The sequence below is a fragment of the Anolis sagrei genome, chromosome 1, assembly GCF_037176765.1.
Source record: "Anolis sagrei isolate rAnoSag1 chromosome 1, rAnoSag1.mat, whole genome shotgun sequence".
Taxonomy (NCBI): Eukaryota; Metazoa; Chordata; class Lepidosauria; order Squamata; family Dactyloidae; genus Anolis; species Anolis sagrei.
Genome location: NC_090021.1, coordinates 317055634 through 317080963, shown reverse-complemented (window position 1 = coordinate 317080963; position 25330 = coordinate 317055634). Strand labels below are relative to the sequence as shown.

At 42.9% G+C, this 25330-nt stretch overlaps 1 protein-coding gene across 5 annotated transcripts in view; it reads left to right on the top strand.

The window, feature by feature from the left end:
- Window positions 1-25074, top strand: part of PRIMA1 (proline rich membrane anchor 1) — an 82745-nt gene extending 57671 nt beyond the window's left edge. For 3 of the 5 annotated variants that reach the window (XR_010908996.1, XR_010908997.1, XR_010908998.1), the window contains exons 4-7: window positions 2302-2431; window positions 16955-17134; window positions 21756-21991; window positions 23608-23673. Coding sequence is in view for 1 of the 5 variants with exons in the window: in XM_060756316.2 (XP_060612299.2) it covers window positions 2302-2431; window positions 23608-23710 (233 nt within the window). In the remaining 4 variants the exon portion in view is untranslated. Of the gene's footprint in view, window positions 1-2301; window positions 2432-16954; window positions 17135-21755; window positions 21992-23607 lie in introns of all 5 variants that reach the window. The other 2 variants (XR_010908999.1, XM_060756316.2) reach the window with 2 other exon arrangements.
- The last annotated feature ends 256 nt before the right edge of the window (window positions 25075-25330 follow it).

The window sequence follows — 25330 nt, the reverse complement described above, 5'->3', positions numbered from 1 at the left end:
AACAGCATTATCTGTCATTAAGAAATGAACATATTTGAGGAACTACAGACTCTTTCACTGTGCACTTTATGAGACTGATATTGATTGCAGTTGTTTTATACCTGCAGCCATTATTGCATTTTACTTATCTTAACTTGGGGGGGGGGGGGGTTGTGATGTTTATGTTGGTTGTTGTTGCTTTGCACTTTTTGTATTTTGCTTGTTTACTTTACACTTTTTGTATTTTGCTTGTTAGCACCCTGAGTGCTTGTGAGCTGCCCCGAGTCCCTCTGGGAGATGGTGGCAGGGTATATTTATTTATTTTATTTACAGCATTTATATACCGCTTTTCTCACACCTAGGGGGGCTCAAAGCGGTATACTCATAGATAATGGCAAAAATTCAATGCCTTACAACTACAATATTAAAACCATGCTTTAAACATAAACCATATTAAAAACAGTACATCATCAAATATCAAAACTGTTATTAAAACCATAAAACAATCTCATCAGTAAATTTATTATTATTATTATTATTATTATTATTAGCATCATCATTATTATCTTTATGGGAATTTTGTTCTGGGATCTTATGCAGATACAGAACATATAATCATGGCCCATTTTATTTTTAAATGGCAGCAACACGAATATGCATTCTCCAGTATGTCCGCATTCACATTGCTTCAATTTAATGATATCCATAGATGACCCCTCATGGCTGAGTATGATTGCCTTCCAAGTCTAAGTTCTTGGCAGTGGGTCCGTAGGTGACTATAGAGACCTATTCTTGATCTGCAAGTTCTTTCGCAGTGAGGACATCGGTTTCCAGATGGAAGGCAGTCTCGGTCAGGGTTAGCTTGACACTTTGAATTGTACTTTATATGTTTCTCCACTGATGGAATCATTCCAGAAGTTGAATGTAACATATGTAGACAGTCTATGTTTCGCAGCCATATAACAGAGTTAGGAGGGCATCTTTATACAAGCATCTTCGTATCCTTACTAATGTTCCAATCCTCAAACACTCTCTGTTTCAGTAAAAAAAAAATGCTGCACTCACAAAGCTCAGACAGTGCTGTATTTCAGGACTGATGTTGACTTTTATGGAGAGGTAGCTGCCAATCTGCTACCAAGCACAATTCAAAGTGCTGGCTTTAGCCTATAAAGCTCTAAATGGTTCTGGCCCAGCTTATCTGTCCAAATGTATCTCCCTCTATGAACCACCGCAGAGTTTAAGATAATCTGGGGAGGCCCTGTTCTCGGTCCCACCTCCCTCACAGGTGCAATTGGCAGAGACGGGAGACAGGGCTTTCATAGTGGTGGCCCCTTGACTGTGGAACTCCGTCCCCAGTGATGTTAGATCAACCCCTTCCCTTCTGACCTTCTGCAAGAGAGTAAAAACATGGCTCTGTGACCAAGCCTTTAAAGACCGTGTCAAATAGATAGACTTGGAACAATGTGCAATGACCATCGGAACGACCCAGATTACACTCATGGATTACATATTTAATTCTTAATGTTTTGTTTTAAAACGTTTTAATTGTTTTAATGTACTTTTAAATCCTATTTTAATATTTATTTAAGGGTACATTGTGTTTTAGGGCATTGAATCATTGCCTTATGTAAAGCTGCCTTGAGTCCCCTCCGGGGTGAGAAAAGTGGGGTAGAAATATCGTAAGTAAATAAATAAGGTAGCAAAAATGGTCAACATTTTCTAAATTACACCATTAAGCTGTATTTCTGGCATTACAGAGGGATTGGCTGGCACCTGCTAAAAGAGCACTTTGGTTTTCTCAATGTTTAGTGAGAGGACAAGGTTTTTTGTATGCTTCTGCAAAAGAGTGTTTAGAGTGGGTTGTAGGTCTTCTTCTGAATGAGTACAACAGACTACATTGTCATCAGCATATTGGAGTTCTGTAACAGATGTTACTATGACCTTGGTTTTGGTTTTCAGTCTGCTAAGGTTAAATAGCTTGCCATCTGTCCGATAGATGATTTCCACGCTGGTAGGAAGTTTCCAGTCAACAAGGGGTGCAATGATCACGGTCAGTTGAAATTGCATACCTGGAATCTGCTGATCAGAGGGTTCCCTATTTTAAGCTAGTGCATTTGAAAAACATATCGTCTGCTGCTGTGTTTACTGGGAAAGCATAGTAGAGTTTATTCCTGTTCAGCGGTGTGGAAGAGATATGTGATTGGATATAAACCTTGTAATCTCTCACACCAATTCTGGGTGAATGAAGCTTATCAGATAATAAATGTCTTGTTTGGTTGGACTCAACTGAGTGTGCTTCTTTTTTCATCTACTCTTTCACAGCTCCCACAGTTCCTGTTTGTCCTGCTCCAGAGTCCTGGTGGCCAGGTCCAGTTATAATTATTGCAGCATGCTGCACCACACCAGTGTTCCTCTTTCTAGTTTTCATCATTTGCTACAAAGCCATAAAAAGGTAAGATTGTATTCTGAGCGGCAAGATAACTGTTCTGTGGATGCAGTACCATTAAGATACTGCAATGTTGCATATTTTATCAAGCACTAAAAAGGATAGCTTAAGTTTTTCAGCTTAAGTACCCCATACAAAACCCATCCAGTGATTTTGCTGATTCTTTTCCACTGTCCTATTTTGCTTTCCTTAATGATTCATAAATCCCTCAGACACTCCTGCTTTGGTGTACTATTTGGAAAGAGAAACAGTGGAATTGGAATATATCCACAAATGTCAATTAATTGACAGGGGATCAAAAAGAGACAATGATTTTCTGGCACACTACACTTACTATAGAACTAGTTAGCGCCCAGCCTCATGAGAACCCTTTTGTTCAGTTTTTCGCATCTCTTTCCTGCCTCCAGCATCACATTACATTCTAATAGCTCCTTCCACCATTCATATGGTTATCTGCTCATTATGGCCATAAGCGACATCCTTCCTCCTGTTCCTCTCATTATTCATTTTTTGTAGCTGTAGCAGCAATCACAGAGCTCCAAAGAGCTGGGGAAGGGTTTATCCCTTCTCTCATCACTCCGAATTGTGCTTTTGCTGACTCGGAACTCTCTGGTCACTGCTATGATGACCAAATAATGGCACAGGAAAGGGTGACCATCCACCAGGATGGAGTTAGACAGTTTAGGTGTCCCTTGGGTCAGTATGGAATATTGCCTCTCTAGTTGGCTTGTGCAGATGGGTTGTTAGACTACAAAGGCTTCGTTTTCTGAATTAGACTCCTAAGGTACTACAAGATCCCTTTGGATACTGATAATTGGTTTTATGGACACTGCTATCTAGTATCTATGGACAAACCATCTTCTCTGATCCTGCATGCTCCCTACAAAGAACAGAATGACTCTGCAGGGCATAGCTTCTGAGGCTGTATAGTAAATTGGGGCACTGTTGAGGGAGCAAGGATATGATAAGTTGGGGCATTGTGGAAGAATGCAGGTATAAGGAAAATCTGTATGTCTGAGTCACTAAAAGGATTATAGACATTGAGGGTTTTTTTAACAACAACAAAATTAACCCAGGGGGTGCAGGCATATATTGCTAAACTTGCTTTCTGAAAGACCAAGAAGAGTTTGGAGCAAAACATGATCTCAAGAAAACTCTTCATTTTCCAGTTTCAGGACCTTTTCACCCCCAAACAGTAAAAAGTAATTGTGGTTTTTAAAATGTTCCATTAAGATAAGAATGAACACGATGGAGACTGGGTGCTGCCCCTAAGGTTATTTTGTAGCCTCCAGACCTACCCAAAGCACACACTTCAAATTTGGCAGTATGCTGCATCATTGGATTTTGGAAGCCTACTACTAAAAGAATTTTTAAATGATCATTTTCAGATTTCCCCCGCCCCCCTGCACACTCCTCATCTTTGCTTACAGCTCAAGACATCATGCAGATAACATAAGTTTGAGAACAAACCTTTCTCCTCCTCTGCTTGTATTTTAAAAATATTATGTCTACTTAAGAGAAATGGAAATCTGAAGAGATTGCACGTTTTTGTGCCCATGTGGTTGATCTAATAAGGATAATTTTCCAAATGTATATTTTTCATGGTGATTGCTAATTGTTGTTTACTGTTTTCCCATTATTAGTTCTAGTAGAATCTAGATAGACCGTATCTCCCCCTATGACCCATCTAGGAGATTAGGATTGTCCAGGGAGGCCCTGCTCTCGGTCCTGCCTTCTTTGAAGGACAAGAGACAGGGCCTTCTCAGTGGTGGCCCCTAGACTGTGGAACACCCTCCCAAGGGATATTAGATCAGACCCCTTCCTCTTATCCTTCTGGGGGGGGGGGGGAAGTGAAAATGTGGCTATTTGAACAAGCCTTCTGAATCTAATGCAACAGTCAAACGTGGAATTAGATGAAATTGAACACTGGAATGGCTCAGACGATTATTTTTGGACAATGAGATTATTAATGAAGGCATTGGTTTTATATGTTTTAAAAGGTTTTATTGAATGTATTTTTAATTCTGTTTAAATGTTGTTCTAATGTGTATATTGTCAGGCATCAAATGCCTGGTTGAAAGTCACCTTGAGTAACCTTCGGGTTCGAGAAAGGTGGGATAGATATATCATAAATAAATAAATATGGTTGGTACGTAGGTAGATACTTTAGAAAGCTGACTCTTAAAAATAATTACATTTTGGACTCATTTTATAAGGCAGACCATCAGCACAGTGAGTCACAAGATAAGGTTTAAGAGCCTTGACACTGATATGAATGTACATTAATACATTTTAAACAGTTTAATAAAGATTGCCAGAAGTTTATACCAGCAGCCAGACAAGTGTCTGTGAGTGTTTCCAAGTGGTGCAAGAAGGTGGTGGCCTTTTGCTATCATTTGCCTCTGGATTGAGTGTCAGTTTTGGAAAAAAAATTCTGACCTGTCATCTTAAAAGTTGGTATTATTTTTAGGAGGACTGTGACTGGCTAGGAGCACTGGTGGTGGCAACATGACTATGGTCCATCCACTTTGTCAAGCCTGGACTCAGTACATTGAGCCAAAAACATCCAATCTAGTTGTCCAGACTATCCAAGTCTATGGATATGCTGGCATTTTCAGCAGTCTGGAGTATCCCCTGACTTTGGTCGAAGCATGCCTAAATTGGCTTAAACCAAACAAAAAATTAGCTGTGAATGGAAGGCTGTCATGAAGACAGACAGCCTTCCATTCAGGGTGAGTCGAGGGTTTTTACTACTGTAGAAAAAGCCCAAAGATATGGCAGAGGATGTCTGCAACACATAATGTGTGAAACTCCTTTCTTGCATGAAATTGGGACTTTTGAAATCTCACTTAGTGCTCTGAAGTCCTGCTCCATGCAATGTAGGATATTAATAAATAAAATGCCACTTAAATTGTTCAGCTTTCTTCTTCATGAAACATGGTGGCATATTCCTCTACCCAATAATAATTCTTGTAGATGTATTCAGCTTTCTGACTAAATAGTAGGTGATCTGAAGGGGTTATTTGCACCAGTTTTAATTTTAGAGAGAAATATAAGTGAAATGAAATATAAGTGCAATGATGGTAATTGTCACCATCACTATCTGATCTATGTTCTATCTTCCAGCTAGTTGGTACAGAAGCAGAATATTTCTGTAATCCTACTATTATAAAATTGAAAGGGACTACAAGGGCCACCTAGTCCACCTGCCATGTAAGAATATATAGTTAAAGCATTCTTGAAAGATGGTCATCCAAATTCAGTTTGAAGATTTCCAAAGAAAGAGAGTTCATCACACCCATTTGACTATTGGAAAAAAATTCTTCTTGTAAATTGACTCAGTTCATTTTCTAGTCTCCAAATCAGAAAAAAAAAACAAGTTTGTTACATCTTCTACACGATGTTCTTTCAAATATGCAAATATGGTATTGGCTATGATTTCACCTCTCAGCCTTTTCTTCATCAACTTAAATATACTCAGCTCCCTAAGTCATTCCTCAAAGGATGACCTTTGATTATCTTGGTTGCCTTCTCTGGACACATTCCAGCTTCTCAGTATCCTTCTTCCAAAACTGGACACAGTATTCCAAGTGAAGATCTGACCAAAGCGGAATACAGTAGCATTACTGATTTCCATTTTCTGCACAATGTACTTCTGTTGATTCGACCTAGAGTTGCAGTTGCTTTTTTGGCTTCTGTATCACACCATAGACCAGGGGTCTTCAAACTTTTTAAACAAAGGGCCAGGTCACAGTCCTTCAAACTGTTGGAGGGGTGGATTATAATTTGAAAAAAAGAATGAATTCCAATGCACACTGCACACATCTTATTTGTAGTGCAAAAAAACCCCCACTTAAAAACAATACAATAATTAAAATGAAGAACAATTTTAACAAATATAAACTTATTAGCATTTCAGTGGGAAGTGTGGGCCTGCTTTTGGCTGATGAGATAGGATTGTTGTTGTTGTTGTTGTTGTTGTTGTTGTTGTTGTTGTGTGCTTTCAAATCATTTCAGACTTAGGTTGACCCTGAGCAAGGGCCAGGTAAATGACTTTGGAGGGCCGCATCCAGTCCTTGGGCCTTAGTTTGAGGACCCCTGACATAAACAGTTTAGCATGTAGACCTAGAATTTTTTTTCACATGTATTGCTTTTCATTTGATTGACTTATTGAATTTATATCCTGCCTTTCTCTCAAGTTGGGATTCAAACCAAGTGTCACTCATCCTCTATTAGTGCATTTCATTTTTCCTGCTTAGATATTGCATCTTACATTTATCCTTGTTGAAATTCATTTTGTTAGTTTGTTTGGGGCCATGTCTCTAATCTGTCAAGATCATTTTGGAGACAGATCCTGTCCTGTACAGTATTAGCTACCTCTCCTAATTTGCTATCCTCTGCAAATTTGATCAGCATCCTTCTATCCCATCATCTAAATCAGTGGTTCTCAACATTCCTAGTGCCGCGACCCCTTAATACAGTTCCTCATGTTGTGGTGACCCCCAGCCATTAAATTATTTTAATTGCTACTTCATAATTGTAATTTTTCTACTGTTATGAATCATTATGTAAATATCTGATATGAAGGATGTATTCTTATTGGAGTGTTATTGGAGGATTGATTTTATCATTTGGGAGTTGTTGCTGGGATTTATAGTTCACCTACATTGAAAGAGCATTCTGAACTCTACCAATGATGGAATTGGACCAAACTTGGCACTCAAAACTCCCATAACCAACGGAAAATACTGGAAGGATTTGGTGGGCATTGACCTTGAGTTTAGGAGTTGTAGTTTGCCTACACCCAGAGAGCACTGTGGATTCAAACAATGATGGATCTGGATCGAACTTGGCATGAATATTCAATATGCCCAAATGTGAACACTGATGGAGTTTGAGGAAAATAGACCTTAACATTTGGGAGTTGTAGTTGCTGGGATTTATAGTTCACCTACAACCAAAGAGCATTCAGAAGCCCACCAACGATAGAATTAGGCCAAACTTCCCACACAGAACTCCCATGACCAACATTGAAAATTTGCAGGCCAGGACAAAGCCTTGAGGCTAGGTGAAGAGCAGTCATGCTCATGATGGTGGCAAGATTTGATGGGAATTGTAGTCAGCATTAAAGAACTATATATCCCTGACCCTTACCATAAGGGCATTTCCTGCCAGACCTCCCTGATACACTGTCTCTGTTTCACAAAAATGTTTACAAACTAGCCTAAATCCAAAGAAATTGACAACATTGGTAAGAGGTGTGAGGACCCATTCCTATGAGGAAAAGTTGAAAGTGATATTGTAAGCCTGAAGAAGAGATCAAGAAGCATTCTGATATCTGTCATCAAAACTTTGAAGGGCTGTTAATACATAGGAGAATTGCTTTATGTGCACTAAATAGCTTTACTGCACATACTGATTTCAACGAAGTTGCTAAGTATTTTTTGACTGCTGTATACCTCTTTTGTTTACTTTCTGTGGGTTCAATCCCACTAAACATGATTCCCCCGCCCCCTCTGTTTGTGCAAGGAAAAGGGCAAGTTTCCATCAAAATGCATTTTCATATGAAAGCAGACATATTAAAAGTTTGAACTTTTATTGTAGAAAGATTGAAAACAACAACACACAGTTTAATTCAGTTGTCTGCAACCTGTGACCCTCCAAATATATTGAACTCCAGCCAATATGGTTGTGAATTCATGACATCCAATACACAAAGTGACATCCATTTTTAGCTAACTTAATCAGTGTTGAAAGCCATGATTGAAGGGACATGTGATCCAAACTGCTTCTCCGCCCTTAGGAAAAAGCAACTGAAACCTGTTATATAGAAATTGAACAAACATATGCCAGAAGAGTAGGACTTGCTCATGATTAGCCAAACTGCTTGAGCATAGTGTCAATAACTTTTTATCATATTCAGTAGTTCTCAACCTGTGGGTCTCCCTGTGTTTTGGCCTTCAACTCCCAGAAATCCTAACAGCTGGGATTTCTGGGTGTTGGATGCCAAAACACAGTTTGAGAACCACTGGTATACATCATAGAATAAAGCTTGGAAAAGTATCTGTCTGGTCACCAGCTGTGCTGCAGAAATTCTGAGAATTGTAGTCCAAAGAGTAACTTTTTCAAGTTCAAATATAGGAATGACTGCAGAACTTAGAGCAACAGACCTTAAATCCCTCATTCTAAACAGTACTGTCTTAAATACAATGATGCCAGTCTGCAGTATTGACTTTTTCATGGAATCACAGAATCCTTAAGTTGGAAGAGACCTCATGGGCCATCCAGTCCAACCCTCTGCCAAGAAGCAGGGAATTGTAACTTATTACATCCACTGATCTTGTTACCTCTTATGCTTTCTGATTTATTTATTTATTTATTTATTTATTTATTTATTTATTTGACAATGTTAAGTCCTTAGATGAGAACAAGATGAAACAATGTAAGGGGAAAGTCTGGGAAGGACTAAGTGCTATAGTTAAAATAACATATGGGGCAATGGGACGAGGAACTGCATTATGTAACTCTCTCTTTTAAAAAATGGGTGGCTCCGTAGAAATCTGATTTTGATAAGATGCTTATATAAAAGCAAAGGGAACACAAGCCCATCTCTTGTTATGTAAAGTGAAGAGACAGTAGCTGTCTCCAGAGATATAAAAGAATAGCAAGTGCTGTTCTTCCTAAACCTTCTGCCACTTAATCCTGCAAGTGATTAGTAGAACTGATGGGACATGTTCCAAATTAATTTCATCTTAGCAGGGGGAAAGAGCTATTAAGAATTGAGAGTACCAGAATAACACCACCAAGGGTGACTTTCTCAGCAGCCCGCTCTACCTGGGGAAGCGACTTCTTCACCCTGCTGTTTTGTAGTGGATCAAAGGATTTGCTGACAAAGAACACTGTTGCTGAGTCAGCAGGAGAATGTGGGCATTAATGGTCCCTCATCAGGGACTCGTCACTCATCAGTGAAACTTTTTGCTAGGCTGCAGAGCATCTTTGAGCGTTTCTTGGCACAGAGAGGAAAGAACCATCAGTTCTTCTGCATGCATGTCCTTGGATCAAATTTATTTATTTATTTATTTGATGCACTTATTGACCGCCATTCTCAGCCCTTACGGGCGACTCATGGCGGTGTACAGTACACATAAAAAGACAGTTACAAAGGCCAGTGTCAACAACATATAACTATACAACAAACATAGACTACATAAAAATCCGCTTCGTCTCTTAGTAGAATCATAGCCAGTCTCATCTTCCTTGTACCATTCCAGTTCTCATTACCGTAATGTTGTTGCTTAGCACTTAATTAAATGCCCTCTCGAACAGCCAGGTCTTAAGGCTTTTTCGAAAGGACATGAGGGAGGGCGCCTGTCTGATGTGTGCCGGGAGAGTGTTCCACAGCCGGGGGGCCACCACCGAGAAGGCCCTTTCCCTCATCCCCGCCAGCCGTGCCTGTGATGCAGGCGGGATCGAGAGAAGGGCCTCCCCGGACGATCTCAAGGTCCTCGTGGGCTCGTAGGCCAAGATGCGGTCAGAAAGGTATTTTGGGCCGGAACCGTTTAGGGCTTTGTAGGCCAAAACCAGCACCTTGAATTGGGTCCGGTAGCAAATCGGCAGCCAGTGGAGCTGGGACAACAAGGGTGTTGTGTGCTCCCTGCCACCCGCTCCAGTTAGTAACATGGCTGCCGCGCGCTGAACCAGCTGAAGCTTCCGGGCCGTCTTCAAGGGCAGCCCCACGTAGAGAGCGTTGCAGTAATCCAGGCGGGATGTGACAAGAGCGTGTACCACCGTGGCCAAGTCAGACTTCCCGAGATACGGGCGCAGCTGGCGCACGAGCCTAAGCTGTGCAAATGCTCCCCTGGTCACCGCTGAAACCTGGGGGTCCAGGCTCAACGATGAATCCAAGGTCACACCCAAGCTGCGAACCTGCGCCTTCAAGGGGACTGCGACCCCGTCCAGCACAGGCTGTAACCCTATATCCCGTTCGGCCTTGCGACTGACCAGGAGTACCTCTGTCTTGTCTGGATTTAGTTTCAGTTTGTTCGCCCTCATCCAGACCGTTACAGCGGCCAGGCACCGGTTCAGGACCTCGACAGCCTCCTTAGTAGCAGGTGGGAAGGAGTGACAGAGTTGGACATCATCTGCGTACAGATGACACCGCACCCCGAAACTCCGGATGATCTCACCCAGCGGCTTCATGTAGATATTAAACAGCATGGGGGACAGTATGGAACCCTGTGGCACCCCACAAGTCAAAGGTTGTGGTGCGGAACAGGAGTCCCCCAATAACACCTTCTGGGTGCGACCCTCCAGAAATGACTGGAGCCACTGCAAAGCAATGCCCCCAAGACCCATTTCCGCAAGGCGCCCCAGAAGGATACCGTGGTCGATGGTATCGAAGGCCGCTGAGAGGTCCAGGAGCACCAACAGGGACACACTCCCCCTGTCTAGCTCCCGGCGCAGATCATCCACTAAGGCGACCAAGACCGTCTCGGTACCATGCCCCGGTCTGAAACCAGACTGTGCCAGATCCAGATAATCAGTGTCTCTCAAGAATACCTGGAGTTGTGAGGCCACCACGCTTTCCATGACTTTGCCCAAGAAGGGGAGATTGGAAACAGGCCGAAAGTTGTCCAATTTAGTGGGGTCCAGTGATGGCTTCTTCAACAGCGGCTTTATAATAGCCTGTTTTAGGCTCGCTGGAATCTTGCCTTCCCGGAGGGAGGCATTCACCACCACTGTTACCCACTTGGCCAATCCCCCTCTGGCCTCTCTCAGAAGCCAGGATGGGCAGGGGTCTAGGATGGACGTGGTGGGCCTCATTCCTCCAAGTATCTTGTCCACATCCTCGGGTTTCACAAACTGAAAAGAATCCAACAAAATAGGACAAGCAGGTGCTCTCGTTACATCCACAGATTCTGCATCTAACGCGGCGTCCAGCCCAGAACGGATCAAGGCGACTTTGTCTGCGAAGAACCGAGCAAATGCTTCACAGCGCGCGACCGAATTGTCAGGGCTCCCACCTGCAGAGGCGGGAGTTAAAAGACCTCTGACAATCCGAAACAACTCCGCCGGACGGTTCTTTGCAGACGCAATAGTGGCCGCAAAGAAAGTTTACGTTGCGGCCTTTATTGCCGCGGCATATGCCCTAAGAAAGGACACAAACCGTGCTCGGTTTGACTCGCTCGGTTCCGAACGCCACACGCTCTCTAGTTCCCTCTTCCTTCGCTTCATAGCTGCCAGCTCCTCAGTAAACCAAGGGGCTGGTTTAGCTCGGCTACTTGAGAGGGGACGTTCCGGAGCAATCATGTCAATGGCCCTGGTCATCTCCCCATTCCAGAGAGCCACCAAGGCTTCGACATGGTCACCTACCGAGGTGGCGGGAAAATCCCCAAGAGCCGTCAGGAAACCATTCGGATCCATCAGTCTCCTGGGGCGGACCATCTTAATGGGTCCTCCACCTTTGCAGAGGTTAGGGGGCGCAGTGAGTCTAAATCTGATCAGGAAGTGGTCGGTCCATGGCAACGGAGAGATGGACAACTCCTCCACACCGCCACCCTGTTCCCATCCCTGGCAGAAAACCAAATCCAATGTGTGTCCAGCACAGTGGGTGGGGCCAGATATTTGTTGGGACAGCCCCATGGTTGCCATGGCAGACATGAAGTCCTGAGCCGCGCCTGTGAGGGAAGTCTCGGCATGGACGTTGAAGTCTCCCAGCACAAGAAGCCGTTGAGACCTCAACGCCAGGTTTGAGACCACCCCCGCTAGCTCAGGTAGGGAGACTGTAGTGCAGCGAGGTGGACGGTACACTACCAGAATCCCTATACTGTCCCGGTCACCCACCCTCAGGTAGACGCTTTCGAAATTTGCGGTCTGCGGGATGGGGCACCTAGTCAGATGGATGGAATCCCTATAGACCACTGCGACCCCGCCTCCCCGCCCTCCGGATCTCGGTTGGTGCTGCACGGAGAAACCCGGAGGACAAAGCTGGGTCAGATTTACTCCTCCAGCTTCATCCAACCAGGTCTCCGTGATGCACGCCAGATCTGCCCGTTCGTCCAGGATTAGGTCCTGGATCCAGGTCGTTTTTCCGTTGACAGATCTGGCGTTCAACAACACCACCTTCAGTCCGGAGGGTCCGCTCACCTGGTTACACCAATTTACCTTAGGAGACCGATTTGGAATTTTGATTATGGGTAAGTGGTCCGAATTAGGCCGAATTTGAGGTCTCCTTTTCCCGCATCTCCTCCTTCCCACCACGACCTCTATGGGGGCCCCTTGGCTAGTGGAACACCTCCCCTCCTCCATGCCGCCATTCCTGGCTAGGGTCTTAATCACAATTTCACCAGCTGTTTGGGATGTTGGCGTTTTATCTTGCCAATTATGCTGGCCTTCTTCATCCCCACTCCCCCCCTCATTGTTTCCCACAGGCTCCAGCCCGCTACCTCCCCTGCCCCTTCCACCAGATAATAGTAACAGAGATAGTAAGCATAGGAGGGTGGAGGACCACATGGATGGAAATGAACACTTCAGTAGATGATGGATACAGGAGGCAAGCGTTTAGCCGCGAAATAGGTCCCTGGATACTGGAGTCCCTGGATACTGGAGTCTTAAAGTGCAAAGTGCAAAGTAAATTCCGCGGCTACAAGGTAGTTCTTAAGGTGCAAGGTTTTAAAGTGCAACAAGATATTAAAGTGCAACAGCCTCAACAGAAAAATATTTGGCCCTCTATACTACTAAAGTGCGGCAGGAGGAATTGGGGAGGGGTAAGGTGCAAACAGTTGGTAAAGTGCAAACAGTTGGCTACGGAACAGGCGCCACTAAGCGCTATATTATGTTCTTATTATCACATTAGCAGCAGAGGTAAGACGGACTATACCGTGCAAGTTCGCAAAATGTACACAATGGTCAGGAGACTGGCAGTTAGTAAAGTGCTATGATTCAGATGTAAATAACAGACGTTTGATGTAATTTAGCGGATAGGCCTCCGGAGGTGGTCAACACGGTGGCGGTCGGCTCAGCTGGTCTATATTCAATTAGATTACACAGCAATGAAACCGTCGGTCTACACAAAATACAACCGTCGGTCTACACCAGAGCGGCTCGCCTCACAAGATCTATACAAGTCAATCTGCACAAAATTGGTCAGCACAATGGTCTGCAATGATCTACACAGTAGGCTACCCAGCAGCACAGTGAAGGTTGAAAAGAGAGAGAGGTGGGCCGCCGCTTGGCCGGTGGTAAGGGCCAGATGGAAAGACAGTAGGGCCCGGATAGAATAGGCAAAGGTGGAGGGCCTAGTTGGCCCAGCGGCCGAGGGAGACGAACAAGCCCAGATAGTTGGGCCGCAGGCCGAAGCCACACGGCCAGATAGCTAGAGTCCGGCTTAGAATAGCCCCGGGCCCCGTTCCAGTAGTCCCTGCAGTGCCGTAGTCCACTCGCGGGGCCTGGGTGGAAGAGGCCTAGCCTTGTGCAGGCCGGATGGAGAAGGCCCCGCCAGGGAAGTCTAATAGTGGGCTCGGCCGAGCGAGCGAGGTTGGTCCTTGCCACTTACCATCGATTAGCTCCAGCAGGGGGGGCAGGAAGCAGAAGGCCCCAGATGACAAAGCTGGCCCGGTGATCGAGAGTCCAGCCCAGCCACTCACGGCACGGCTGCTCGCCCAGGGAAGGCCCAGCCGAGAGGGCGTCTACGGCTCTATGGCGCTATGGCCCAGCGGCCCGCCCGATAAGGCCCAGGTGGTCCCGGCCCGATTGGAATAGCACTCACTGCAGCAGTAGGCCTCAGCAGTAGGCCCCCAACTCACTCCCCATGCTCAGCAGAGGGGAGAACGAGGCCTGATGGAGAGGGCAGCAAGGCTGAAACCTGCTTCGGAGCTGGCTGCTGCAAAGCACTCCGGGGAGGAATAGAATGGCACCCCGTGGCGACAGCGGCGGCGGTCCGCCTCCCCTCAGCCTCCTGGCTGCCTGGTCGCCTCTCCTGCCTGGTTGCCTCTCCTTCCAGCTGTCTACTCTTCGGCAGAGCGGGTTCTGGCAGCGGCGGTTGACGCCAAGATGGCGCCAAGATGGCGACCGCTGCTGCAGCAGCTTCACCGAGGTCCAGCCGCAGCGGTCCGGGCGGCAGCTGCCTCTCCCTTCTTCCCACAGGGGCTCAGCAGGGGCTCTCAGCGGGGAACGAGGCCCCGGGTTGGGCTCAGGCAAGCCGGACAGCCGACTCGGTCTAGGTAGGTAGATTTTCCTGAGGAAGTGGCCGCGTTATAATGGTGGCGGCGTCCCCTCGCCTACCTCCGCTTTTCTTCAAATGGTAGGTTTTAACTGTATCTGATAGTTGAGAACAACCTAGCATCCTTTAAAGAAAAACATAGTCAGAGTTCATAATGTAAAATTGTTTGCAACTGAATATTCGTGACTTATTGGAATAATGATGTTAAAAGGGACTGCAGGGGCTATCCAGTCTAACCCTTGCCATTCAGGAACGCACAACAGAAGCACTCCTGAGAGATCGTCATCTAACCTCTGTTCTGTTGGTGATGCTAGATTAGTAGTTCCCAACCTGTGGTCTATGGACCACCAGTTGTCCCCAAGAACTAAAATATGGTCCGTGGCCTCACTATTACTACACCACTGCAATGAGAGCAAGTGGTCTCATGAAACCCTCTTATAATGCTGAAGCAATTGGAATGTCAGGAAAGGAGAGTCTAACTACCCAGGAAAGGCTCAACACAAAGCCTCCTGACTCCTGCTTCTCCTCCTCCTTCCTTCCCCTGAGCGGAGCCATTCCATGTGATGCCTGGAAGCGGGGGTGCCTTGGTGTCTTCGTTTTTAGGCCTGGATGCCCAACCACTGTCACTCAAAAGCAGTTGCTCTACTCCGAACTAAAGAAAGGAAAACGGAATGTTGTTGAGCAGCAAAAGAGATTTAAAGAAGGGCTCAAAGCCAACCTTAAAAACTCTGGCATAGACACTGAGAACTGGGAAGCCCTGGCATTGAGCGCTCCAGCCGTAGGTCAGCTGTGACCAGCAGCACTGTAGAATTTGAGGAGGCACGAATGAGGTGTGAAAGAGAGAAATGTGCCAAGAGGAAGGCGCATCAAGCCAACCCCGACTAGGACCACCTTCCACCTGAAAACCAATGCCCTCACTGTGGGAGAACATGCAGATCACGAATAGGGCTCCACGATCACCTACGGACCCACCACCAGTACACCAATCTTGGAAGACAATTCTACTTGTATAATGAGGGATCATCTAAGTGCAACTGAACAGTCCCTTCCCCAGTAACAATAGCACCATTCTAATCATTTGGCAGAGGAGAAGAATTGATGATTTGCCAATATCCTAGATCACCTGTTTAGTTGCATAAGAAAACATCATTTCTGACTCCACAAGCTTATCCTAACAGCCAGCAGCCACATTGTGCAATGGAGATCTGTTCAGCTGGTGATCAGGGTGCTGGAGGGTGACATTTCCAGCCCTTTTTTTATCAACAAGCAAGTATGTGGCAAGGAATTATGACAGGGGTCCTGCTCCTGATTGTCACAGCCTTCCTTGCAGACAGGAGGATATTTTCTAGGATCCAGAGTATAATGTCTTTGGCAAGGTTTGGCAGGGGAAAGGTAGTGTAAACAGCAGGGATCAAACAAAAGACATTTGATATGCAAAGCATGCCTTCCTCTTGATTTGTGAGCACATCAGGGCATAAATCGACCATATAATACACAATAATACACAATAAAATACTATGATCACCAGTGATGATAGACAGAATAACTTAGAAAACAGATGAAACATATGAAATAATTGCAGAGATCCATACATATCAACATACACTTTTGATTCCTATCAGCAGGTCATAAAATGGAACTGTCCATAATCTCCATTTAAATTAGAGCTAAATTAGAACAGGATTTTAAAGCTTACAATTCCCTACAAAGTTTGGAAGTAATGTCATAGAGCTCATTATTTTATCCCGACAGTATGGGAAGGGGTGGGGTTTGTAAAGTTACAGCCTTTCTCTCATTCCAAACTGGAAAAAAAAACATATTCAGCCCAAAAATCAGAAGTGAAATTATGTCCATTTCTTTTTTTGTTTTATTTTTGTTTTGTTTTGAGAGGTTAGTGTGGCTGGCAGTAGATCCTAGAGATCCAAAATTGAGATTACAGTGACCCAACAAATCTAACACCAGTCATGTCTATGACTTATTTCAATCCCCAAATACAAGTAGACAATGTTAAATATCAGTTCTGAAGGATGAGGCATATCCATGGCAGTCATAGAGGTTGTACAATCTTGAATCATTGTTAATTTGGATTTCGAAAGTTACTATTCAGAAGTAGTTTGCTCCATTATTCACTGCAGTATTTAAAAATGAAATTGCTGTTGTAATACAATATGATGATGATACATATGTTCCTTGTTTCCAATTACTTCTTTTTCTTGTTTGAGGGGGAGAAAACTTTAGAATTGATAACGGAAAGCCATGAAACTGTTAATCATTACTTGATTTTGTTGCATTGATTTTTAAATGCACAGTCCACCCCCTGTATCTGCGGGGGATACGTGTCAAGACCCCCCATGGATACCTGAAACCGTGGATAATAGTGAAACCTATATTTTGACTGTAATTGAGATGGAAGCATGTCGTAAAATAGCAGTGGAGAACGTAGAGAGCCCGACAAACACTCCTGTGAGGGAATATTTTTTGGAGCTTGGGTAAGTGGATATCAAGTCTGCAGATAAGGGGGTTGCGCTCTAATGTTTGTTTAAACTCTCTTTGCCACCCTCACCAAGTCCCATTGCCAAATTGTGCCTCATGACTCTCCAAGCTCTGCTACAGGTGAGCTTGACATGTGTTTCGAAATTTCCAGTTTGATCAGTCCAAGGGAAGCCAACACTACCACCATATCTGTTGTATTAGCTGTAGACCCCAAGGTGGGCAGTATAGTGGATCCTCCACTTCTCCAAAGATTAAGTGTGACACCTTCTCCTTGTTGTCCCCACATGCCTTCACTTATTAACTGGGAAATTGAGACTGCCCCCATTCTGCCGAGACCTCTTCGTTTCATGGAGGCACCTTAGTCCAGCTCCCACCATTGCACCCTGGCCCTTGACTGCCTTCTTCATGGAGATCCTTCTGCCTAGTTTTGCCACTTGCACCTAGGAAGAGGAGGATGGAGGGTCTAGGCGAGGGCAATGCAGTTGCAGCCAGAGTCTAGCACTCTCCTGCACAGAAGAGGCCTTGATGGAGCAACAGTGACAGCCTGGTTAGCAGACATGGGAAGGTGAGAGGAGACATGATAGGGTGGACTCCACCTCTGCTGTTGCCATACAGTTTTAGTTGTGATGTACAAGTTTTTGTCAGATGTTTGCAGTCTCCCTCAGACTTGCAAGGCTTGCAGCCCTTAACAAAAATGGAGTTGCAGCAGAGGAGCCAGCAGGAAAAAAATAAGTAAATTTACAAAAGTTTCATCCACAAAAGTTTTTTTTTTGGGGGGGGGGGGTAGTCTGTACCAAGAAGTTTCCAGAATTTTCAGTTTCCAGTGGTTCAAACAGAGTTGGCATTTGCATGTGATTAAAGAGCTGCTTCACATTCCATATGGCAGTCATATTTGTAAAGATCATTTGGGGCATGAACCTAGGATGCATCTACACAGTAGAATGAATGCAGTTTGGCATCACTTTAACTGGCATGGCTCAATGCTATGAAATCATGGAAGATGTAATTTGGTGGAGCACCAGCCCTTTTTGGCAGAAGAGGCTAAAGATTGTGTAAAACTACAACTAATGTTTATGTATGTGTATAATCTATTTATGTCCCATCATTGAATGTTTGCTGTTTGTATGTTGTGCTCTGCCCTGAGTCCTCTTCAGGGTAAGAAGGGCAGAATATAAATGTTTTAAATAAATAAATCCAGCTCCAATGATTCCATAGCATTGAGCTGTGGCAGTTAAAATGGTGTCAAACTTCATTAATTCTACAGTGTTGATGAATTCTTAGTCAATACCAAACCTTTTTAGCATTAACAGTTCCAGGTTCTAATTCAGAAACTGATATTTGATTTGCAGCTCTCAGGATACCCTAGACCAGTGGTTCTCAACTTGTGGATCCTCAGGTGTTGTGGCCTCCAACTCCCAGAAAGCCAGTTTACCAGCTGTTAGGATGTCTGTGAGTTGAAGGCCAAAACATCTGGAGACCCACAGGTTGAGGACCACTGCCCTAGAACAACATATTGTGCCTCTGGGTTCTTTTCTTTTTTTGGGGGGGGGGTGCAGTTTAGAAAAGCAACTTTTTCCAAGTTGTGGTCAATATTTGCAATAGTACATGCCTAAAGGGCAGTTCCCCATCTCTAGATCCTGAATAGACTATATTGGGAAGCTCTGGATAACTGTGATCACACAGATTTATTTCCAGGCAACAAAATACAGTGGTAGCTGTGTTGGCCAAGCAACAAAATACAACATCCACAATATGGGGGAACCCTTTTGGGACTTGCATAATGTATTTTTAGTTTGCCCAAAATGAGCATTGCTGTTTTGTAGTTTTGGTATATATTGTATTTCTCTTCAGAAATAATCTTCAGCTTGGAAAGTGGATCTTTGGGCCCTGCAGCAAACTCCTCTGAATTCAGAGAAAATGCAGTGGACGTCTTTTAATTAATTTTAGCTGAGATTGTTACAGGGCATTACACTAAAATGTTCTCTTTTCCTCTCTCAGAAGACTTGGAATGCACACCCCTTGAGTCTCTTACTCTGAACTCAAAAGATCATAAAGAGATCTGAAGGGCTTTGTTATCATTAAAAAAAAAAGTGTGTGCTTGCCTCCTGTAAATCCAGTCTGTCACGTAAACAGTGAAGGGTTGTTTGAGGCCAGGGCACTAAAGGGCCAGCTGAAAGTAAACGTGTCTTGAAACCAGTTGGAGGATTGATATAGACCAATGGTTTTTATCCTTTTTCATTTCAGGGCCCACACAGAGAAGGTGCTAAAATTGTCAAAGTGCACCACCATTTTTTAAAGGACTCATTTACCATTTTTGAACAGATGGAAATCTTAGTCTATCTTTTGCTCACCCTTGCATCACTGAAAGAATGAAAACTGTACAGTTCTCTATATGTGATTGGACTGCAGCTCCCAGTATTCCTCGCCACTGTCTATATTACCTAAAGTTGTGCCTATGTTACCTAAGGATCTCCAGGGCCACATATTCCCTGTCCCAGCTCTACTAAGCATCCTTTATCATAGAATAAATTATTCAAAGGAAGTGGGGCTTTCCCATTGAGTGGGTCAAGAATGAGATGCATAATGGAAAGTGCTCCAGCAGATATTGAATACTGGGATCTGTAGTTCCACTATATCTAGAGGGCTGCATAATTCCCACATTTTCAGTAAAACAAGAGTTTGTGATAAGTTGTGATTTACTGATGGATCTAGAGTCCAGGCATTAAGATATAACAAAGTAAGCTTGGTGTAGGGGAAAGTTGTGGTGACCTTTTTTTCTGTAGGAAGGTTCAGTTCTGGTACAGTAGACTCTCACTTATCCAACATAAATGGGCCAGCAGAACGTTGGATGAGTGAACATGTTGGATAATAAGAAAAGGAAAAGGAAAAGCCTCTTAAACATCAAATTACATTATGATTTTTACAAATTAAGCACCAAAACATAATGTTTTACAACAAATTGACAGAAAAAGCAGTTCAATACGCAGTAATGTTATTTATTATTATTTATTTACTATATTTATATTCTGCCCTTCTCGACCCCGAAGAACATAGTCATTACTACGTTATGTAGTGATAATTTATCCTATGCTAAAGGATGCTCAGTAAAGCTGGGACAGAAATTATGTTATGTAGTAATTACTGTATTTACGAATTTAACACCAAAACATTGCAATGTATTGAAACAGCTGTGGATCTGGGAGGGAGGGAGACTGTGCTAGATAATATTGAATGTTGGATGAGCGAAGGTTGGATAAGCGGGACTCTACTTTATTTGAAAGGTCATCATTTAAGTATGTAAGCTTTGTAATTACATGAACGTTAGTTTTCTGGTCAAACCTCAGGTAGTTTATGAAAGACTGAAGTCTGTCCAAACCTGCAGTATAGTATTAAGCACACATGTGAACTCAGATGAGCACATGCAGTGGGTTCTGGGGTTGGGATCAGAACCAGGCCGAAAAATGGGGGGGGGGGGGTGAATTTAAAAGAATATATAGATAAAATTGGCAGATAATCTTATTTATTTACAAAGACAAACCTGCAAACTTAACTATGTATTTATTCTGTTGCTATATATCAAGTTAAACACTGTCACCACCCCAACACTGGACCACCTGATGAGAAAAGGTGAAAAAAAGAACAGAAATAAAACATGAACCTTACCCTTTTTGGTCCCTACCTTTGTTGCTTGGTGCATCATGGCCACAGAGAGCAATCTCTCCGTCACAACTTTCACTTCTCACTAACTTGCAACCAGTGCAAAGGGAAGCCCATGATGGAGAGAAGCAACAGAAGCCTTGTTACGTTTCTCTCGGCAGAGAAAGGAGATTAACTCCTTCCTCAGCAGAGAGAAGTGACAGATGTCTGGCTGCATTCTTGGCAGAGGAAGGAAACAAACCCCTTTCTCAGTGGAGAGAGGTATATGGCTCAACGCAGCCAGTCTTTCAGTTGGATTTAGCATTCACGAAGTGGGGGAGTGGGCTGATAAGCAGCCTGCACCCTAAAATGTGAGTCTTCCCTTTGGCTACTCTGCCCTCCAGGTGATCAAGTATTTTGACTATATGTTATTTTCTCCCTTCAGTGGCATGTAGGTTGAGGGAGAGGAGAGGGGAATGGGATCAACAAGCAAAATCTCTTGCACAAGATAGAGTTTACTCTAAAGACATATTGCAACAAGCATCTTGGAATGGATCCCCTGCTTATTTGTGTGTATACCATACTATTAGGAATAGGAAGATTGAATGTAATGAGGTATGTTTTTATGGAGAGCCAAAATGGCGGCTCTCACATTTCCTTTGTAGGGAAATGCATAAATATCTTTCCCATAGGGTTGACACCCATTTCCCTGGAGTCTCCCACTGTGATGGGCCAATTCCTGTATGTTGGGCAACATCATTCTGTATAAGTGTATATTCCTGTAAAATTTCAGTGAAAGGAGAAAATGGAGTACAAAACAGGGAAAGCAACAAACATCCATTGAATACAGTTGCAAATATTTTCCATTCCGCTGCTTTCAGTGTCTTTGGTGGACTCTCTCTCCAATAATTCTGTGTTGGCAGTACTGAATCTTTGAAAAGAGCAAGAGAAATGTAATTGAATTATGTTCTTTGATTTTAGGATACATGAAAACTCATACATGAATGATGGAGAGGTTATGGATGCCGAAGTTCTATTTCATGCCTTTGCTGGGCACCATAAAGTTACATTTATCTAGCACCTGAATTCTCTTTCCTCTTTTCATCTGAAAGCAATTTGTACAAAGAGTTTGGTCAGTAATTTACATTTTAGCAGAAAATTTCATAGTGGACAGATGAAATGGCTTTGAAAGAATTATCCATTTTTACAGCTATGGAGTGAGTATGATGAATATGAAGTGTTCTTACCACTCACCTGTACTAATAATTAAACAATACCTATCAAAGTTCATACATGCATACATACTGGAGTGGGCTGTAAAGCAAACTGATGAAAAGAAAGAATGCAAAAAAATGTATTGTCGAAGGCTTTCATGGCCGGAATCACTGGGTTGTTGTAGGTTTTTTCGGGCTGTATGGCCATGTTCTAGAGGCATTTTCTCCTGACGTTTCGCCTGCATCTATGGCAAGCATCCTCAGAGGTAGTGAGGTCTGTTGGAACTAGGAAAATGGGTTTATATATCTGTGGAATGACCAGGGTGGGACAAAGAAAAATTTTTTTAAAGGAAGATAGAAGAAGAGAAATGAGCCATACCATTGATTCTGTATTTTAGAATTAGGTAATTCAAAGACAGCTGCAACTTTTCTAATAGTTAGCTGTTTTGCTAATCATCCAATTTGTGTAAAAAAAAAAGTGCTTTTTTCTCGATTCAGTCATTTGAATATTTTAAAAGAGGTATGATGGCAAAGAGTAAAATAGGATCTACAGCATTCTTTTAATTTTAATTAGAAAATATGTTTGGTTCATATTTTAATGAGCAATGAAAGCTAGGACTCAGCATGCTTTATAATTAGCCTTCTCCAGTACTGTTTCAATTCACTAAACGTCAAACTAACATTAATAACCCACAATTCCCCATTTGCCAGGAAATAATAAGGTTTTGTGAAAATGGATTCTTTCCTGAATATATAACAGTGGGATTTGATCATTTATAATGTACTTAGGGTAAATTCTTCAAAACACCAAAGCATATTATTGTTAGGGTATCTTTTCAGAATTCAGTCCTTCCAAATTCAGTTAGTCCTAATCATATAAAAATGGGATTATTCGTAGCATTATTGTTGTTGCCTGTTATGTGTTTGATGTATACCACATCCTTCTTCATAAGATGATGATGATGATTATTATTATTATTATTATTACTACTACTATTATTACTATTACTATTTCTGCAACTTCAATATGCACATTGAAACAAAGGTCTGCAAGGGAAGCCATGGTAGATAAACTAATACACAACATATTCCTAGTTGGAATGTACCCTTCCACTCACAGGGATCCACTCACATGATCCTTTGGTATTCAATTATTAAATAGGTAAGTGCTTTCAGAAAAGGAATTCAGCAGGGAAGTGGAGCTTGTGAAGAACTAATTAATGCATCTTTATCCTTTAACTGCTGTTTTAAGATTCAGCTTCTTTTCTTCATTCCTAAAGTAAATCGAAATGGGTTGCTCTGAACAACATAAACCACTCCTTGACTTTGTGAACGCAATTTTCTTTTACAATCCCTTTCATTAGAGTTCAGCCTTTAAGCAAAGTTTAACCACACAGAGAAACACACACTTACAGATCTATTAGAATTGCACAAAGATCCAATAGCACAAAAGAGGATATTTTTTAATATCCCTGAAATGTCTTTTTCTAATTGTTTGGCCAGAAAGCTTTTGAAATATTATATAGTACTAATGATTCTGCTCTTCTGTTCTCTTGTCCTTCCTTTTTTTCTCTTTCTCTTTTCAAAACATCCCTATGACTGACTGGACCTGAACGAAGGAAACCACTGAGAAAAGAAGAGAATGGAACAAGTCGAGCTGAATATGCAATGACCTCCTCCCAAAACAACAAAACAGTTGAATCTAACAATGCGGTGGTATAATTTCTGAGACCTCCTCTTGAGTAGTAAACATTAAAAGCACATACAGCGTATGCAAGGTGGATGAAATGCAGCAGTGAAAGAAGTTCAGTGGCCGAGGGACTTCATTTCAGAAATAGTGCGTGCATCAGTTATTCCGAGAAGAAAAGCGGATAACTTCTCTTCGGCTTGCTGATCGTCAGAAAGGGAGGTATAAACTTGCCAGTCAGGGCTGCTCTGAGAAAAGACCTCACAAAGGCACACTTACTGCATGCAACCGACAGTCGAAAGCATCATAATGTTATCCCCAGATCTCTCTATCAGTCTTTTCTTTCATTAATTCATTTGTTCGTTCCTTCTTTTTGTCTTCTATTTTTTTTCTTTCCCTCCCTCCTTTTATTTTTATCTCACTGTTTATTGGGGGGAGGGGAGGGAGGATGCTTTAATAGGGGTCCTTTGAGAGTGAAGTTGATCTGACAGAGGAACTGTAATTGGTCCTGGAACATTGTAATTGGATCTGGGGGGGAAACCAAGCTTTACTAGCATGGCTTTGCATTTGTCTTTTTTTCATTTACAAGGCACTGCCATTCCCATCTTTGTTATGATTACATTCTGAAGTGAAAAAATTTCTATTGACCCCAAGACAACTTCCCTGACCCCTATTGCATGATGTTATGAAACCTACATCCTGGTGACTCTACAATTTCCATAGCTGGTGACATTTCAAGCAGAAAGTAGTCACTGTACGACCTGTAGCAATTAACATTGTGAATCAATGAGGGAAGATTATTGGCAGTAGTAACAGCTAAGGGTGCATTGTATACTATTCATACAATTTTATTCTCCCTTTTTGTTATTATGTAGCATTTTTTTGCCTTAGGTTTGAAAAGTTCCACATGTGTGTTCCTCATTTACAGTTCTGCACAATTTTGCACATGTATTTATACCACACGGATCTGCTGGTGGCATCTTTCTAGTATGGCTTTTGAAATGTTTTGGTTTGGAGCTGAGGGAAGACAAGCTGCAGTGAAAATGGAAGTCCTTCTTACACTCCTTGCAAGCTCAGATATCTCAAAACTTTCCTGTTTCTTCAGTAGCTCCTCCAAAGAACTTCTTTTGGAGGGAAAAAGGGACTCTCCACTTCAGGGAGAATGCTGTGATAGCTCAGTCCTCTCCGTCGACAAGGGACTGCCAACTGTGCCAAATTCTATGTGATAGCTCAATGTTGTACCATTTTATGATAAGGACTGCAAATGACTTGAAAAGCCAAACCTATTTTCTTGCAAGTCTTATTAGGCTCAGTCACTTTAATTTCTTAAAAGACCATTGTTCAGACACTGTTGTTGTCCACACCTGGACTAAGATGTTAAAAACATTTCTGCCTTTCCCTTCCTGTACCGTTGTTTATCACTTGCTTCTTGTCTTGCTGTAAAGCTTTAGTGACATTGTCTCCATGTCTTCAAGCAATCGAAAAGAAGCTGTCTCAGTGCCATTGCATAGAATCACCGCATCATGTCAATACAGACCATTATTGCTAAGAATCTGATGTTCGGAATCACTTTACCTTATGGGTGCACGAGGCCTAGAAAATCTATACTGAGACTCCAAAGAGTTGAACCACAATCTAAAACCCAACGTCTTCTT